The sequence below is a fragment of the Tachyglossus aculeatus genome, chromosome 7 (assembly GCF_015852505.1).
Source record: "Tachyglossus aculeatus isolate mTacAcu1 chromosome 7, mTacAcu1.pri, whole genome shotgun sequence".
Taxonomy (NCBI): Eukaryota; Metazoa; Chordata; class Mammalia; order Monotremata; family Tachyglossidae; genus Tachyglossus; species Tachyglossus aculeatus.
Window position 1 is genome coordinate 25,682,177 of NC_052072.1, and position 20,172 is coordinate 25,702,348.

Below are 20,172 nucleotides of genomic sequence, written 5' to 3' on the forward strand. Positions count from 1 at the left end.
CGCAAAGGCCCAGAAATCCTTAGTTCTGCCCTTTCCGCAAAGCCTCCCTCTCTCTTCCCTCCCTGTCCTCATCCTCTCCCATCCTGCCAAGATGCTGGTCCCCAGCCTGCAAAGATGAGGGAGTGGGCTCCTCCTCAGCTCATTCAGCCAGGACCGTGGCCAACCAGAAGCAGTGTGGTCTAGTGGAAAGACCACAGGCCTTGGAGTCAGAAGAATCTGGGTTCTAATCCTGGATCTTGGACAAGTCACTTCGCTTCTCCGTCCTCAGTTACCTCATCTGTAAAATGGGGATGAAGCTTGTGAGTCCTGTGTGGGACAGGGGCTGTGTCCAACCTTGCATCTACCCCAGCGGCTAGAATAGTGGCTGGCATATAGCAAGCGCTTAACAAATACCAAAATTATTAGTATTATTATCACTACTGTTATTATTACTATTATTAACCAAGGAGTCTTTGGGAGAGGTTGGACTGAAGATAGGGGGCTGCTTGAGGGGGCTGGTGGGAGGATTTGGGGGGACTGGTCCTTAGGATCAGACAACAGAGGGTCTGGCCAAGCATCCTTTATGTATTTTTTTAATGAAAAATTCCTTTTTTAACCAGAATGTCCCCAAGACATACCTATCCTTCATCGCCCATCGGACAAGGCGATTGCGCTGGGGAAATGAGGCTAGCGTTCGGAGCCGTGGGCCACTTGTCCTCACTCAGACCCTATCCCAGGGACAACAAATCAAGCGATTGTCAGCTGGCATTACAATCTTTCCTCCTCCTCATCATCAATCGTATTTATTGAGCGCTTACTATGTGCAGAGCACTGTACTAAGCGCTTGGGAAGTACAAATTGGCAACATATAGAGACAGTCCCTACCCAACAGTGGGCTCACAGTCTAAAAGGGGGAGACAGAGAACAAAACCAAACATACTAACAAAATAAAATAAATAGAATAGATATGTACAAGTAAAATAAATAAATAAATAAATAAATAAATAGAGTAATAAATATGTACAAACATATATACATATATACAGGTGCTGTGGGGAAGGGAAGGAGGTAAGATGGGGGGATGGAGAGGGGGACGAGGGGGAGAGGAAGGAAGGGGCTCAGTCTGGGAAGGCCTCCTGGAGGAGGTGAGCTCTCAGCAGGGCCTTGAAGGGAGGAAGAGAGCGAGCTTGGCGGATGGGCAGAGGGAGGGCATTCCAGGCCCGGGGGATGACGTGGGCCGGGGGTCGATGGCGGGACAGGCGAGAACGAGGTACGGTGAGGAGATTAGCGGTGGAGGAGCAGAGGGTGTGGGCTGGGCTGGAGAAGGAGAGAAGGGAGGTGAGGTAGGAGGGGGCGAGGTGATGGACAGCCTAGCCTCTGCCCGAGGGTCTTCAAAGCTGTTCCCAAAGAAGCAGTTTCCTCATCTGTAAAATGGGGATTTGATACCTGTTCTAACATTGAGATTTTGAGGACAAAAACTGGGTCTCAACAGATTACCTTGTATCTACCCGAGCACTTGGAACAATAAGTGCTGGATCTGAACCCAAACTATCCTCTGGTGGGGAGAAAGAGCTGAAGGGTCTCCTCATTTGCCAGGCCCCTGGGCGTTCACCCCATTGCTTTCTCCTCTTGGAAGTTTTTCCAGTTAGGTCAGGACTGGCTGCTAAGGTAAGCGGGAAGGCGGGGCAGGAGGGGATGAAATAAGCCTTCCTACTCCCCTCACCTTCTGCCAGTCCGGCATTTCCGCTTATTAAAGCACCTGGTATTCATCCCCTACCTACCAACAGCGACTTAAGCACCTTTTTTCAAATAGTATTTGTTCAGTGCTTACTTTGTGTTAGGCACTGTACTAAGCACTGGGACAGATACAAGATAATCAGGTTGGACACAGTCCCTGTCCCACATTGGGCTCACAGTCTTCATCCCCAGTGAGGTAACTGAGGCACGGGGAAATGAAGTATCTTGCCCAAGGCCGCTCAGCAGATAAGCGGTAGAGCCAGGATTAGAACCCAGGTCCTTCTGCCATCTGCCATTCTCTATCCACTAAGATATATGTATATATGTATATATGTTTGTACATATTTATTACTCTATTTATTTATTTATTTAACTTGTACACATCTATTCTATTTATTTTACTTTGTTAGTATGTTTGGTTTTGTTCTCTGTCTCCCCCTTTTAGACTTTTAGACTGTGAGCCCACTGTTGGGTAGGGACTGTCTCTATATGTTGCCAATTTGTACTTCCCAAGCGCTTAGTACAGTGCTCTGCACATAGTAAGCGCTCAATAAATACGATTGATGATGATGATGCTATCCACTAGGCCATGCTACTATATCACCCTACCTGAAATTCATTTTAGTGTCTGCCTGCTCTGCTAGACTGTAAGTTCCCCTACGGTAGGGATCCTAGCTATTATTATTATTATTATTATTGTTATTAGAGAAGCAGTGTGGCTCAGTGGAAAGAGCACGGGCTTGGGAGTCAGAGGTCAGGGATTCAAATCCCTGCTCCGCCAACTGTCAGCTGTGTGACTTTGAGGAAGTCACTTAACTTCTCTGTGCCTCAGTTACCTCATCTGTAAAATGGGGATGAAGACTGTGAGCCCCACGTGGGACAACCTGATCGCCTTGTATCCTCCCCAGCGCTTAGAACAGTGCTTGGTACATAGTAAACACTTAAGAAATACCAACACTATTATTATTATCATTATTATTATTATTATTATTCATTCAATCATTTATCGAACACTTACTCTGTGCAGAGCACTGTACTGAGCCCTTGGAAAGTACAATTTGGCAACAGATATACCCAACAATGGGCTCACAGTCTAGAAGGGGGAGACAGACAACAAAACACAACAAGTAGACAGGCATCATTAGCATCGATCGCTACTCCCTACTTTTACTCTCCCAAGCTTTTAGTCCAGTGCTCGACAAAGAGTAGGCACTCAATAAATACCATCGACTAGTTGACATTGAAGGGAGGGGAGCCAGATGTGCCTAAGAAGCGGCCCCCAACAAAATTGAAAGGTGAGAGTCTCTTTTATGACACCAATCCCTGTTGTCCTGCAGAATCCACTTTATGCGTACTTTACTGCTTCCAACAGTGCCTACATATGGTGTGAGAGGCCCGCGGGTGGAGACCATACTTAGCGTCTGCTGTCTTCGTGTTGTCATAGGTGGTAGGCGCCTCTCCATCTTAGCACAAGCCCCCTCGGAGTCTCCCACCCTGACTAGAGAAGCAGCATGGCTCAGTGGAAAGAGCCCGGGCTTTGGAGTCAGAGGTCATGGGTTCAAATCCTGACTCTGCCACTTGTCAATTGTGTGACTTTGGGCAACTCACTTCACTTCTCTGGGCCTCAGTTCCCTCATCTGTAAAATGGAGATGAAGACTGTGAGCCCCCTGTGGGACAAACCGATCACCTTAGAGAAGCAGCGTGGCTCAGCGGAAAGAGGCCGGGCTTTGGAGTCAGAGGTCATGGGTTCAAATCCCAGCTCCGCTGGGTGGCTTTGGGCAAGTCACTTCATTTCTCTGAGCCTCAGTTCCCTCATCTGTAAAATGGGGATTAAGACTGTGAGCCCTGCATGGGACAACCTGATCACCTTGTACCCCCCAGCGCTTAGAACAGTGCTTTGCACATAGTAAGCGCTTAACAAATACCATCATTATTATAATTACTGTAACCTTCCCAGTGCTTAGAACAGTGCTCTGCACATAGTAAGCACTTAATAAAGTCAGCCCCCTTTTTCCTCTCCTCCTCCCCATCCCCCGCCTTACCCTTCCCCTCCCCACAGAACCTGTATATATGTTTGTACAGATTCATTACTCTATTTATTTTCCTTGTACATATTTACTATTCTATTTATTTTGTTAATGATGTGCATCTAGCTTTAATTCTATTTGTTCTGACTTGACTCCTGTCCACGTGTTTTGTTTTGTTGTCTGTCTCCCCCTTCTAGACTGTGAGCCCGTTGTTGGGTAGGGACCGTCTCTATATGTTGCCAACTTGTACTTCCCAATCTCTTAGTCACTTCACTACTCTGGGCCTCAGTTCCCTCATCTGTAAAATGGAGATGAAGCCTGTGAGCCCCCCCGCGGGACAACCTGATCACCATGTAACCTTCCCAGTCCTTAGAACAGTGCTCTGCACACAGTAAGCGCTCAATAAATACGATTGACTGACTGGATGAATGAATAAATGCCATCATTATAATTATTAATGGATAAAGCATGGGCTAGGGAGTCCGAAGGACCTAGGTTCTAATTCTGACTCCACCACTTGTCCTTTCTGTGATGAGCATGTCACTTCTCTGTGCCTCAGTTACCTCATCTGTAAAATGGACATTAAGACAGTGAGGCTTCCATGTGGGACATGGAGTCTGTCCAACCCAATTTCCCTGTATCTGCCCCAGTGCTTAGAACAGTGCCTGGCACATAGCTATCTCTTAACCTATGAGGAGAAGTGTGGTTTAGGCACTTATGTATCTATCTGTAATTTATTTAATTGTGCATATTAATGTCTATCTCCCTCTCTATCATCATCATCAATCGTATTTATTGAGCGCTTACTATGTGCAGAGCACTGTACTAAGCACTTGGGAAGTACAAATTGGCAACATATAGAGACAGTCCCCACCCAACAGTGGGCTCACAGTCTAAAAGGGGGAGACAGAGAACAAAATCAAACATACTAACATAATAAAATAAATAGAATAGATATGTACAAATAAAATAAATAAATAAATAAATAAATAGAGTAAAAAATATGTACAAACATATATACATATATACAGGTGCTGTGGGGAAGGGAAGGAGGTAAGATGGGGGGATGGAGAGGGGGACGAGGGGGAGAGGAAGGAAGGGGCTCAGTCTGGGAAGGCCTCCTGGAGGAGGTGAGCTCTCAGCAGGGCTTTGAAGGGAGGAAGAGAGCTAGCTTGGCGGATGGGCAGAGGGAGGGCATTCCAGGCCCGGGGGATGACGTGGGCCGGGGGTCGATGGCGGGACAGGCGAGAGCGAGGTACGGTGAGGAGATCAGCGGTGGAGGAGCGGAGGTTGCGGACTGGGCTGTAGAAGGAGAGAAGGGAGGTGAGGTAGGAGGGGGCGAGGTGATGGAGAGCCTTGAAGCCCAGGGTGAGGAGTTTCTGCCTGATGCGCAGATTGATTGGTAGCCACTGGAGATTTTGGAGGAGGGGAGTGATATGCCCAGAGCGTTTCTGGACAAAGATAATCCGGGCAGCAGCATGAAGTATGGATTGAAGTGGAGAGAGACACGAGGATGGGAGATCAGAGAGAAGGCTGATGCAGTAGTCCAGACGGGATAGGATGAGAGCTCTCTAGACTGTGAGCTCATTGTGGGCAGGGAATGTGTCTGTTTATTGTTACACTGTACTCTCCCAAGTGCTTGGTACAGTGCTTTGTACACAGTAATCGCTCAGTAAATACGATCGAATGAATCAGTGAATAACAGAAAGACCATGGGCCTAGAAGTCAGAAGGACCTGGGTTCTAATCCCATTTCCACCATTTGCCTGCCCGTGTGACCTTGGGAAAGTCACTTTACTTCTCTGTGCCTCAGTCACCTCATCTGTAAAACAAGGATTATTCATTCAATCGTATTTATTGAGCGCTTACTGTGTGCAGAGCACTGTACTAAGCGCTTGGAAAGTACAAGTTGGCAACATATAGAGACGGTCCCTACCCAACGGGGGGCTCACAGTCTAGAAGGGGGAGACAGACAACAAAACAAAACATGTGGACAGGTGTCAAGTCATCAGAATAAATAGAAGTAAAGCTAGATGCACATCATTAACAAAATAAATAGAATAGTAGAATAGAATAGATCAATGCTGTTGATGGTGATTACGAAAGCTAGAACTAAAATTGAAAAGTTACTTTTATGACTGTGGAACATGGACTGTGTCCAATCTGTGTCCAATCTGATTACCTTGTATCTACCCCAGCGCTTAGAACAGTGCCTGGCATGTAATAAGCACTTAACAATAGTAACATTAAGCACTTTGCACATAGTAAACGCTTAACAAATGCCATCATTACTATTATTGTTATTATTAATAACAAATACCTAGACTGTGAGCCTGCTGTTGGGTAGGGACCGTCTCTATATGTTGCCAACTTGTACTTCCCAAGCTCTTAGTACAGTGCTCTGCACACAGTAAGCGCTCAATAAATACGATCGAATGAATGAGTGAATAATAGAAAGAGCATGGGCCTAGCAGTCAGAAGGACCTGGGTTCTAATCCCATTTCCACCATTTGCCTGCCTGTGTGACCTTGGGCAAGTCACTTTACTTCTCTGTGCCTCAATCACCTCATCTGTAAAATGAGGATTATGACTGTGGAACATGGACTGTGTCCAATCTGATTACCTTGTATCTACCCCAGAGCTTATGTTGCCAACTTGTACTTCCCAAGCGCTTAGTACAGTGCTCTGCACACAGTAAGCGCTCAAAAAATACGATTGATGATGATGATGATAGAACAGTGCCTGGCACGTAATAAGCACTTAACAATAGTAACATGAAGCACTTTGCACATAGTAAGCGCTTAACAAATGCCATCATTACTATTATTGTTATTATTAATAACAAATATCTAGACTGTGAGCCCGCCGTTGGGTAGGGACCGTCTCTATATGTTGCCAGCTTGTACTTCCCAAGCGCTTAGTACAGTGCTCTGCACACAGTAAGCGCTCACTAAATACGATTGAATGAAATATCAGAAACTAAAATACCATTAAAAAGGACCCTCTTAAGAGTCCAATAGTTTTCAAACCATGATTGGGAGTCCTGTCTCCCTCCTTCCCTTTACACTCTGCACGTCCCTGGACTTCTAAAACTCCTGCAAGAGCCTTTCCTATCTCACCCCAACCTATCCTGGTCATTAGCGGGGAGAGGAAAGAGGCAAATCCGTCCACCCCAGCCCACCTCCTTCCTTCCAGTTTCTGGACGACTCAGGGTCATGGTGAAGACTGAGCCCCTTCCTTCCTCTCTCCCTCGTCCCCCTCTCCATCCCCCCCATCTTACCTCCTTCCCTTCCCCACAGCACCTGTATATATGTATATATGTTTGTACATATTTATTACTCTTTATTTATTTATTTATTTTACTTGTACATATCTATCCTATTTATTTTATTTTGTTAGGATGTCTGGCTTTGTTCTCTGTCTCCCCCTTTTAGACTGTGAGCCCACTGTTGGGTAGGGACTTTCTCTATATGTTGCCAATTTGTACTTCCCAAGCGCTTAGTACAGTGCTCTGCACATAGTAAGCGCTCAATAAATACGATTGATGATGATGATGATGATGGTTGGGCTCTGTCCTGAGCGGCCAGGGGTTGCAGAGAGTGGCACCCTGTGCCCCTGGGGATCTAACATGCTCCAACAGGCTCCATGTGCCAGGGCATGCCCATCAATGCTTCTAGACTGTGAGCCCACTGTTGGGTAAGGACCATCTCTGTATGTTGCCAACTTGTACTTCCCAAGCGCTTAGTACAGTGCTCTGCACACAGTAAGCACTCAATAAATACGATTGATTGATCAATGCTTTGAACAAGATGGTCCTGACTGTAGCTCTCTGCCACGCACCCCAACTTCCTGCCTCTGTTCTGGTAAGCACTGGGTAAGCACTGAGTGAGCATACGGGAGCAGCGTGGTTCAGTGGAAAGAGCCCGGGCTTTGGAGTCCGAGGTCATGGGTTCAAATCCCAGCTCCGCCAATTGTCAGCTCTGTGACTTTGGGCACGTCACTTCACTTCTCTGAGCCTCAGTGACCTCATCTGTACAATGGGGATTAAGACTGTGAGCCCCCCAGGGGGACAACCTTGCAACCTCCCCAGCGCTCAGAACAGTAATAAATATTACTCTATTTATTGATGTACTTGTACATATTCATTCTATTTATTTTATTCTGTTAATATGTTTTGTTCTCTGTCTCCCCCTTCTAGACTGTGAGCCCACTGTTGGGTAGGGACCGTCTCTGTATATTACCAACATGGACTTCCCAAGCGCTTAGTACAGTGCTCTGCACACAGTAAGCGCTCAATAAATATGATTGAATGAATGAATGAATGCTTTGCACATAGTAAGCGCTTAATAAATGCCATTATTATTATTATTATTGTTGTTATTATACGGAGGCTTCTGGAGCCTGCAGTCTACCATTACACTGTCAGCTTCCTGGGGCAGGGAACTCTGCTGCACTGTGCTTTCCCAAGTGCCTAGTATGGTCTAGTATAGTCCTCTGCATACAGTAAGCACTCAATACATTCCACTGATTGAGTGCTTAGTGTAGTGCTTTGCACACATTAAGTGCTTAATAAATACAACTGATTAATCATTCCTTCTCCCAAGAGTTCAGTACAGTGCTCTGTACACTTTAAGCACTCAGTAAGTACCACTGACTAATTCTAGTGGGCCCTTCTAGAAGACCAGCAAGGAAACCACCTCTTTTTAGGACAGAAGAGGTGTCTTCTCTGCAATTAAAACTCACCCACTGCCCAGGACAAGGCACCTCTTTTGGAGAGAAACTGAGGCTCAGAGAGAAGCAGCGAAGTCTAGTAGAAAGAGCATGGCCCTGGATTCTAATCCCAGCTTGGACACGAGGCTGCTGTTTGTCTTTGGCCAAGTCACTTCACTTCTCTGTGCCTCAGATTCCTCATCTGTAAAATGGGGATGAAATAGCCATTCTCCCTCCTAATAATAATAATAATCATAATTATTATGGTATTTGTTAAGTACTTACTACGTGCCAAGCACTGTTCTAAGCACCAGGGTAGATACAAGGTAATCAGGTTGTCCCACGTGGGGCTCAAGGCCTTAATCTCCATTTTACAGATGAGGTAACTGAGGATCAGATAAATTAAGTCGCTTGCCCAGGGTCACACAGCAGACAAGTGGCAGAGCCAGGATTAGAACCCAGGTCTTCTGTCTCCCAAGCCCTTGCTTTTTCCACTAAGCCACACTCCTACTTTCATTCATTCATTCATTCATTCAATCATGTTTATTGAGCGCTTACTGTGTGCAGAGCACTGTACTAAGCGCTTGGGAAGTACAAGTTGGCAACATATAGAGACGGTCCCTACCCAACAGCGGGCTTACAGTCTAGAAGGGGGCTTCAAGTAGGAAAGGGATGGTGATTGACCTGATTATCTGGTATCAACCAGTCCTTAGTACAGTGCTTGGCACATAATAAGCACTTAACAAATGCCACCACTACTATGACTTTGGGCAAGTCGCTTAACTTCTCTGTGCCTCAGTTACCTCTTATTATGTATAAGAAAACGCCCAAGGCTCAGCAGCCACAGTTCATTGTTTGCCAAGAGTCTTAATAATGACGGCATTTATTAAGTGCTTACTATGTGCAAAGCACTGTTCTAAGCGCTGGGGAGGTTACAAGGTGATCAGGTTGTCCCGCGGGGGGCTCACAATCTTAATCCCCATTTTCCAGATGAGGTAACTGAGGCCCAGAGAAGTTAAGTGACTTGCCCAAAGTCACCCAGCCGACAATTGGCGGAGCCGGGATTCGAACCCATGAACTCGGACTCCAACGCCCTTGCTCTTTCCACTGAGCCACGCTGAGTCTTCTGACACTTAGGCTGGTTGGATGGTTGTTGTTTGGCAGGTTTGGGAGCAGGTGTGGGAGGTGCAGGAGGCTCTCAAATCTTGTTATATTGTATTTTCCCGAGCACTTCGTACAGTGCTCTGCACACTGGAAGCGCCCAATAAATATCATCATCAATCGTATTTATTGAGCGCTTACTATGTGCAGAGCACTGTACTAAGCACTTGGGAAGTACAAATTGGCAACATGTAGAGACAGTCCCTACCCAACAGTGGGCTCACAGTCTTAAAGGGGGAGACAGAGAACAAAACCAAACATACTAACAAAATAAAATAAATAGAATAGATATGTACAAGTAAAATAAATAAATAAATAAATAGAGTAATAAATATGTACAAACATATATACATATATACAGGTGCTGTGGGGAAGGGAAGGAGGTAAGAAGGGGCGGATGGAGAGGGGGACGAGGGGGAGAGGAAGGAAGGGGCTCAGTCTGGGAAGGCCTCCTGGAGGAGGTGAGCTCTCAATAGGGCCTTGAAGGGAGGAAAGGGCCTTGAAGGGAGGAAATATGACTGATTGACCGACTTCCTCCCTCCCAGCAGGCTGTTTTGTTTTGTTCTCTGTCTCCCCCTTCTAGACTGTGAGCCCACTGTTGGGTAAGGACCGTCTCTAGATGTTGCCAACTTGGACTTCCCAAGCGCTTAGTCCAGTGCTCTGCACACAGTAAGCGCTCAATAAATACGACTGAATGAATGAATGAGTCCTTGGGAGTGAGAAGGGAATGGGGGAGGACTCTGTGAAACGCATTTCAAAGTCCAACATAGCTCTGCCACCCTGACCTGAGTCTCAGGAATGCAGCGTCTTAATAATAATAATAATAATTATTATTATTAGACTGTGAACCCACTGTTGGGTAGGGACTGTCTCTATATGTTGCCAACTTGTACTTCCCAAGCGCTTAGTACAGTGCTCTGCACACAGTAAGTGCTCAATAAATACAATTGATTGATAATAATGACATTTACTAAGCGCTTACTATGTGCAAAGCACTGTTCTAAGTGCTGGGGAGGCTACAAGGTGATCAGGTTGTTCCACTGGGGGCTCACATTTAATCCCCCTTTTCCAGATGAGGGAACTGAGGCACAGAGAAGTGAAGTGACTTGCCCAAAGTCACACAGCTGACAAGCCTGGCAGCGTGGAGGCCGCACAATGCCAGGAGTCACTGTGAAGACTAGACTTCGATCCCACTGTTTGGTAGGGACCGTCTCTAGATGTTGCCAACTTGTACTTCCCAAGTGCTTAGTACAGTGCTCTGCACACAGTAAGCGCTCAATAAATACGATTGAATGAATGAAGGACGTGAACCAGCAGGAGTTTGTCTGAGCCCTGGCTGCCTGCCTCAAAAAGTCAGGGAAGGTAAAGGTCATCATCATCATCATCATCAATCGTATTTATTGAGCGCTTACTATGTGCAGAGCACTGTACTAAGCGCTTGGGAAGTACAAATTGGCAACATATAGAGAGAGTCCCTACCCAACAGTGGGCTCACAGTCTAAAAGGGGGAGACAGGTCCCCGAATGGTGGACACAGTCAAGCTAGCCAAACACAAAGAATTGGCGCCTTATGACGAGAACTGGTTCTACACTCGAGCTGAAAGTGCCTAATAGGCACCAGGACTATTAGTTTCCTGTCTAATAATAATAATAATAATAACGATGGTATTTGTTGAGCGCTTACTATGTGCAAAGCACTGTTTGAAGCACTGGGGGGATACAAGGTGATCAGGTTGTCCCACGTGGGGCTCACAGTCTTAATCCCCATTTTACAGATGAGGGAACTGAGGCCCAGAGAAGTGAAGCGACTTGCCCAAAGTCACACAGCCGACAAGTGGCGGAGCCAGGATTTGAACCCGTGACCTCTGACTCCAAAGCCCGGGCTCTTTCCACTGAGCCACGCTGCTTCTCAGCCACGCTGTCTAGGCCTTGGCACCCTTGGAGATGGAACAGCTGGGCCGGTTGCAGAGTGGGAATGGTTTTGCTTCCTTCCTTCAAAGCCCTACTGAGAGCTCACCTCCTCCAGGAGGCCTTCCCAGATGGAGCCCCCTCCTTCCTCTCCCCCTCCCCCGGCCTTACCTCCTTCCCCTCCCCACAGCACCCGTATATATGTTTGTACAGATTTATTACTCTATTTATTTTACTTGTACATATTTACTATTCTATTTATTCCATTTTGTTAATATATTAGTTTGGTTTTGTGGTCCGTCTCCCCCTTCTAGACTGTGAGCCCGCTGTTGGGTAGGGACTGTCTCTAGATGTTGCCAACTTGGACTTCCCAAGCGCTTAGTACAGTGCTCTGCGCACAGTAAGCGCTCAATAGATACAATTGAATGAATGAATGAAAGTAGTGGCGGCGCCGGGATTTGAACCCATGACCTCTGACTCCAAACCCCGGGCTCTTTCCACTGAGCCACGCTGGTGTGCGTGGTTGCGGGCTGACTGAGGGGGTTAGTGGCCATTCATGGATGGAGGGGGGCTGGCTCTTTTCTTGCCACAAAACCAGGACGGGACCTCCTCCTCTCCCCCTCTCCCGCCCCCAACCATTTCCCGCAGGGCTCCGGTTGGGAAGCATGGCCTAGTGGATAGCACACGGGCCTGGCAATCAGCAGGACCTGAGTTCTAGTCCAGACTCCAACACTTTGCTGTGTGACCTTAGGCAACTCACTTCGCCTTTCTGTGCTTCGATTACCTCATCCGTCAAATGGAGAGTAACACTGTGAGCCCCATGTGGAACCTGATTACCTTGAATCAGACTGTGAGCCCGCTGTTGGGTAGGGACTGTCTCTATATGTTGCCAACTTGTACTTCCCAAGCGCTTAGTACAGTGCTCTGCACACTGTAAGCGCTCAATAAATACGATTGATTGATTGATTGATTGATTGATTGAATCTACCCTAGCACGGAGAATAGCGCCTGGCACATAGTGAGCTCTTAACAGATTCATTCATTCAATTGTATTTATTGAGTGCTTACAGTGTGCAGATCACTGTACTAAGCGCTTGGGAAGTACAAGCCTATCTTACCCTATCAGCAAAGCAGTGCGGCTCAGGGGAAAGAGCATGGGTTTGGGAGTCAGAGGTCATGGGTTCTAATCCCAGCTCCGCCACTGGTCAGCTGTGTGACTTTGGGCAAGTCATTTCTCTGTGCCTCAGTTCCCTCAACTGTAAAATGGGGATTAAGACTGTGAGCCCCACGTGGGACAACCTGATCACCTTGTATCCCCTCCCAGCACTTAGAGCGGTGCTTTGCACATAGTAAGCACTTAACAAATACCACTATTATTATTATTCTTACAAATCGGCAACATATAGAGATGGGCCCTATGCAACAACAAATACTACCATTAAAAACGAAATCCAGTGGCAGGGGACTAAGGCTTAGCCTCTACACTGTAAATTCAAATCCCGGCTCTGCCCCTTGTCTGCTGTGTGAGTTTGGACAAGTCACTTAACTTCTCCGTGCCTCAGTCACCTCATCTGTAAAATGGGGATGAAGACTGTGAGCCCCCTGTGGGACAACCTGATCACCTTGTAACCTCCCCAGTGCTTAGAACAGTGCTTTGCACATAGTAAGTGCTTAATAAATGCCATTATTTTTATTATGGGCAGTGAAGGTGTCTGCCAACTCTGTTGTCCTTTACTCTCCTAAGCACTTAGTACAGAGCTCTTGACTCCTCCTACCTCATCTCCCTTCTCTCCTTCTCCAGCCCAGCCCGCACCCTCCGCTCCTCTGCCGCTAACCTCTTCACTGGGTCTCGTTATTGCCTGTCCTGCCGTCGACGACCCCCGGCCCACGTCCTCCCCCTGGCCTGGAATGCCCTCCCTCCGCACATTCACCAAGCTAGCTCTCTTCCTCCCTTCAAAGCCCTACTGAAAGCTCACCTCCTCCAGGAGGCCTTCCCAGACTGAGCCTTTTTCCTCTCCTCCACCCCATCCCCCCAACCCTACCTCCTTCCCCTCCCCAGAGCACTTGTATATATTTGCACAGATTTATTACTCTGTTTATTTTACTTGTACATATTTACTATTTATTTTGTCAATGATGTGCTTGTAGTTTTACTTCTATTTATTCTGATGACTTGACACCTCTCCACGGTTTTTTTTGTTGCCTATCTCCCCTTTCTAGACTGTGAGCCCATTGTTGGGTAGGGACCGTCTCTATATGTTGCCAACTTGTACTTCCCTACAGTGCTCTGCACAGTTAGCGCTCAATAAATACGATTGAATGAATGCTCTGTGCCTAGTAAGCAGTCAATATATCCGTGGATTAATATGTTCACCTCCTCCAGGAGGCCTTCCCAGGCTGAGCCCCCTTTTTCCTCTCCTCGCCCCCTCCCCCCCGCCTTACCTCCTTCCCCTCCCCACAGCACCTGTATATATGTTTGTTCATATTTATTACTTTATTTATTTTACTTGTACATATTTATTCTATTTATTTTATTTTGTTAATATGTTTTGTTTTGGTGTCTGTCTCCCCCTTCTAGACTGTGAGCCCGCTGTTGGGTAGGGACCGTCTCTAGATGTTGCCAACGTGGACTTCCCAAGCGCTTAGTCCAGTGCTCTGCACACAGTAAGCGCTCAATAAATACGATTGAATGAATGAATGAATGAATGAATGAATGAATAGGCTCTTCCACGCTCAGCCTCTGCTGCCCTCGTGTGGCCCCGGCTGGTAAGGGACCTTCCCCCCATTTTTAAAACCTGCTATTTGCTAAGCGTTTACCATGCATTGTACCTTCATTCAATCCTATTTATTGAGCGCTTACTGTGTGCGGAGCACTGGACTAAGCGCTTGGGGAGTACAAGTCGGCAACATATAGAGACGGTCCCTACCCAACAGCGGGCTCACAGTCTAGAATTTAATCCCACGTGGGGCTCATAGTCTTCATCCCCATCTTACAGATCAATCAATCGTATTTATTGAGCGCTTACTGTATGCAGAGCACTGTACTAAGATAATAATGATAGCATTTATTAAGCGCTTACTATGTGCCCCCCTTCTGCCTCTCCTCCTCCCCATCCCCCCCACCCTACCTCTTTCCCCTCCCCACAGCACCTTTACGTATGGAGCAGCAGCGTGGCTCAGTGGAAAGAGCACAGGCTTTGGAGTCAGAGGTCATGGGTTCAAATCCCCGTTCTACCGCTTCTCAGCTGTGTGACTTTGGGCAAGTCACTTCACTTGTCTGGGCCTCAGTTACCTCATCTGTGAAATGGGGATTAAAACTGTGAGCCCCACCGTGGGACCAACCTGATCACCTTGTAACCTCACCAGCACTTAGAACAGTGCTTTGTGCTTAACAAATACCATTATTATTGTACAGATTTATTACTCTATTTTACTTGTACATATTTACTATTCTATTTATTTTATTAATGATGTGCATTTCGCTTTAATTCTATTTGTTCTGACGACTTGACACCTGTCCACATGTTTTGTTTTGTTGCCTGTCTCCCATTTTTAGACTGTGAGCCCGTTGTTGGGTAGGGACCGTCCCTATATGTTGCCAACTTGTACTTCCCAAGCTGCTTAGTACAGTGTTCTGCACACAGTAAGCGCTCAATAAATACGATTGAATGAATGAATGTGCCAAGCCCTGTTCTAAGCGCTGGAGAGGTTACAAGGTGATCAGGTCGTCCCACAGGGGGCTCACAGCCTTAATCCCCATTTTACAGATGAGGAACTGAGGCACAGAGAAGTGAAGTGACTTGCCCAAAGTCACACACCTGGCAATTGGTGGAGCCGGGATTTGAACCCATGAGCTATGACTCCAAAGCCCGGGCTCTTTCCACTGAGACACGCTGCTTCTCTACAGATGAGGTACCCAAGGCCCAGAGAAGTTGGGCCTTGCCCACAGTCACACAGCAGACAAGTGCTGGAGCTACAATTAGAGTCCAGATTATTATTATTATTATGGTATTTCTTAAGCACTTACTATGTGCCAAGCACTGTTCTAAGTGCTGAGGTACATACAAGGTAATCATGTTGTCCCACGTGGGGCTCAGTCTTAATTTCTCCACTTAGCTGTGTGACCTTGGGCAAGCCACTTAATTTCTCTGTGCCTCAGTTACCTCATCTGTAATAGGGATTAAGACTGTGAGACCCAAAGTGGGACAATCTGATCACCTTGTAGCCACCCCCCCCAAACCCCCCAGCACTTAGGACAGTACTTTGCACATCGTAAGCACTTGAATACCACCATTATTATTATTATTAATCTCTATTTTACAGATGAGGTAACTGAGGCCCAGAGAAGTGAAGTGACTTGCCCAAAGTCACACAGCTGACAAGTGGCAGAGCCGGGATTAGAACCCACAATGCCCGACTCCCAAGCCCGGGCTCTTCCCACTAGATGCTTCTGATTCCCAGGCCCGAGCTCTATCCAGTAGACCACGCTGCTTCTATTCCTTGTCTTGTCCCTTGAGGGGAAGAGCAGAGCTGAGAAGAGTCAAAAGCAAGAGGAAACTCCAAGGAGCTCACTGTGCTCTTCCCTTAACCCAGAGGAGTCGGGGATTGAAGCAAATAGCAGAGAGAATGCAGGGTCTAGGGCTCTGGGGACTGCAGACTGCAGTTCTCTAGACTGTAAGTTCCTAGTGGGCAGGGAACCCACCTGCCAACTCTGTCATATTGTCAATTAATAATTAATTGACTTTATTCACCCCTCCCTCAGCCCCACGGCACTTATTTACATAGCCGTAATTTATTTATTTATATCAATGCCTGCCTCCCCTTTAGACCGTAAACTCATTGTGGGCAGGGAATGGGTCTACCAACTCTGTTATACTGTAGTCTCCCAAGTGCTTAGCACAATGCTCTGCACACTGGAAGCACTCAATATGATTGATTTTACCGTACTCTCCCAAGCTCTGCATTCAGTAAGCACTCAAATACAACTGCTATATATTTTGGGGCAGGGAAGGCGGAGAGGGAAGAGGGAGTGGAGGGTGGGATGGGATAGAGTGGGAAGGGGCCAGGTGTAGCCAGCGTGATCTGGGCTGGCGTTTAAATAACTCAGAGTCGGCATGAGTTTGAGAATCACGCAAGGATCTTTATTTCTCTGGCATTCCCAAACCTGGGACTGCTGCCCGCTCTGTGGGTATTATTTGGTCTCTTGGGATTCCGTCTGATACCATAAGGTCCTGCGGACGGTCGGGCTGGGAACGTCAACTTCCCCTGGTCCTCCGGTGATTAAAAAAACCCCACCCCAACCCACGCACGCACGCACGCACACTCCAATACAAAATAAATAGACGTAGAAAAGATGGGTTCGCGTCCCCCGCCCCCCGGCCCCCAATCCCCCAGCCTGGGCCAGGGGAAAGCAGAGGCAGCGCCGGCTCCGTCCTAGGGGCAAAGGGTGGACCCCAATAAATAAATAAATAAATCAACGTGCGCACAGAAAACCAGGTTCCAGAGATCCTGGACCCTGGGTTTCCCCCAAGATGGCAGATCGGCTGTCAAGAGGCATGGACCCGGTGACCGCCGAGAACCCACACCCGCCGTCTGCTCCCTCGTGGCACGGGGCGGGGAGGAGGGGGGAGAATGTTTCCGGGGCTTGGCTTTGGCCCATCCCCTCGGGAATAGTCAAGGCCCGTCTCGCGTCTTGCCGCTCCAGGGGCCCGTCTTCCGAAGTCAGGTCCGCCCCCAGCCTGTTTTGGGACCAAACTCCGGTGAGGAGAGCCAGAGCCGTCCGGCAGTCTAGCCCCACGGGCCGGGAGTTCTCGCGTGTCTTTAAATAATCACATAAATATGATTCCTCCTTTCTTCTCACTTCTGCTCCTGGGAGTACACGTAACAGCCCGAGACGGGTCCCTTCGGGGAGACGGGGCGAGGACCCGAAATTGGGCCGAGGCAAGGAAGAAAGAAGTGGGCTGGGCGGGAGGGGGCCGAGAGCAGTCGGATGACCAAACCAAACAAGGAAGGAACTCAAAGGGACCCCGGGACCCAGGCCTCGGGGGCCCCTCCCGGCTGGAGGACACGACCGCCGGGCGCTCAGCTGGGCAGCAGCACGTGCTCCAGGAGGTAGGTGAGCGTGTCCCAGTGTTTCCACAGCAGGAAGAGGACGAGGACGATGAGGGAGGTGGAGGCGATGCGGAGGCGGGTCTTCATGAGCGGCGTGATGAAGTTGGCGATGGTGGAGACGAATACCAGCAGCACAGCCATCAGCGCCAGGATCACGTTGATGAACTTGCCCAGCAGCGCCCGCGCGTTGGCGTTCTCCACCCCCTCCAGCTGCACCACCTGCTGCTGCTGCTGCTGCAGCTCCAGCTTGGTGACTCGGGTCAGGCAAGACTCCACGGCTTCCTGGCGGGAGACGGAGGGGGTTGGGGGGAAGAGGAGGGGGTTGGGGGGCTGTATGGGAGCTCTCCTCCACCCCTGCTGCACCTCCTGCTCTACTTAAGAAGCAACATGGCTCAATGGAAAGAGCCCGGGCTTTGGAGTCAGAGGTCAGGGTTTCAAATCCCGGCTCCTCCACTTGTCCACTTAACTTCTCTGGGCCTCAGTTACCTCATCTGGAAATGGGGATTAAGACTGTGAGCCCCCTTGGGACAACTTGATCACCTTGTAACCTCGCCAGTGCTTAGAACAGTGTTTTGCACATAGTAAGTGCTTAAAAAATGCCATTATTATTATTATTATGGCTTGCTCAGCTCCAGCCAAGCTGACCTGAACACGGAGTCTGCTGCACTGGGGCCGTTTCCCCACCCCACACTGCCTTTCCTCCTCCTCCTCTTCTGTGGTAGACCAGCTCTCTCCCCACCTTCACAACACCTAAAAATCCACTTCCTTCTGGAAGACATCCACATCAACCCCTCCGGACTGCGCATTCTGTTCTGTCCCTCTGTCCTGCTCCCTGACATACCGTCGGCTGTTGCGAGGGTGTTCGATTATTTTGTGAGTCAAAGATTCTTTGCACTGTGTTTCAGAATGTCTGCGGTGTCCCTCCGTCTCCCCCGCTAATGGGAAGGAACCGAGTCTTCCCTGCCTCACCCCCTCACCACACAGAAACAAGCACACATTCCCCTGCCCCCATTCCCAGCCTCCTCCCCACCACCCGTGCAGGGGAACGGACACTCAAAATGGACCTGGGCTCCTCTGCCCCTTAATGGAAATTTTCTGTTCTTCCCAGGACACTGGAGGCAGGTCTTTCGCTTGCACGTCTTGGGCATCTAGTACAGTACGGTCCCTAAAGTGACTCGATACGTGTTGCCGTTGCTGCTGCTTATGAGTGACCCGAACTTAAACAAACCTGCTTGCTCTGGGGTGGAACAGGAGAGACAGTGGCCGGGGTGGGACACGTTAGGTTCAAGATGGCCGGGGGAAGACTTGGGAAGAACCATCTTCGAGGCATCATTTCTAACCCCCAAAGTCTGCTGCTTGGGAGGGGCCAGACCAGGCTTGGCCACCAGGATGATAATAATAATAATAATACTATTAATTATGGTACTTGTTAAGTGCTTACCATGTGCCAGACACCGTTCTAAGCACTGAGGTAGATACCATATAATATATTGTCCCACGTAAGTCCAGTCTGTCTTAATCCCCGTTTTACAGAAGAGGGAACTGAGGCATAGAGAAGTTGCCCAAGGTCACACAGCAGACAAGTGGCAGAGCTGGGATTAGAACCCATGATCTTCTAACTCCCAGGCCCACGGGCTATCCACTAGACCAGACTTCCTAATATCCACGGGCAGATGGATACCAGAGGGACCAAGGCAGGGGAGGAAAAGGGGCAATTAGTCTGGTCTCATCCCTGAAACTGTTAGGCAGTTGGCCTCTCCCAGTGGCTGGTGCGTATATGTGTGAGTGTGAGAGAGAATGTGCGTATGTATGTATGTATGTGTGTATGATGAAGCAGCATGGCTCAGTGGAAAGAGCAGGGGCTTTGGAGTCAGAGGTCATGGGTTCAAATCCTGGCTCTGCCAATTGTCAGCTATGTGACGTTGGGCAAGTCACTGTGCCTCAGTTACCTCATCTGTAAAATGGGGAGTAAAACTGTGAGACCCCTGTGGGAAAACCTGATCACCTTGTAATCTCCCCAGCGCTCTGCACATAGTAAACATTTAACAAATACCATCATTATTATTATTATTATTATGTATGTGTGTGTGTGTCTCTCTCTCTCCCCAGTCCTCCCCACTGCTGTCCGCCTCTCCCTCCATCCTTCCGTCTGTCTCTTTCTCAGGAATCTCTGGTTGGCGGAGTCCAGAGGCCCTGCCCTTCAGCAGCTCCTTCGGCCTGCCGGGTCCATCAGCCCCCCTCCCGCCCGGCTCGGCCCGTACCTGGATGTCACGGGCCCTCTCGTAGGACTGGTAGGCCACTTTCTCCTCCATGCTGGCCAGCTCCTGCTTCAGGTTGGTCATCTCGTTCTGGTGTAGCTCCGTGAGGTCGTTCAACTGCTCCTCCAGGCGCTCGTACCTAATGGGGAGGAGGGAAGGACGGGCAGAACGATAACCCAACGGGCACCCGGATCTCTCCCGTCCCACCCTGACATCTGGCTGAGGGGTCTGCCTGTTGCACTCCCGGGCCTCCGACCCCCAACCTTGGGAAGATCTGGACTG

The 20,172-nt window shown here is 48.5% G+C and overlaps 1 protein-coding gene across 1 annotated transcript in view; it reads right to left on the reverse strand.

The window, feature by feature from the left end:
• Positions 1 to 16,657: 16,657 nt before the first annotated feature.
• Positions 16,658 to 20,172, reverse strand: part of TMCC2 (transmembrane and coiled-coil domain family 2) — a 59,831-nt gene continuing 56,316 nt past the window's right edge. Inside the window, exons 4-5 of the mRNA XM_038749794.1 lie at positions 19,894 to 20,029; positions 16,658 to 17,914 (exon numbers count right to left, since the gene is read on the reverse strand). Of these exons, the coding sequence (XP_038605722.1) occupies positions 17,603 to 17,914; positions 19,894 to 20,029 (448 nt within the window). The 3' untranslated portion in view covers positions 16,658 to 17,602. The remainder of the gene's footprint in view (positions 17,915 to 19,893; positions 20,030 to 20,172) is intronic.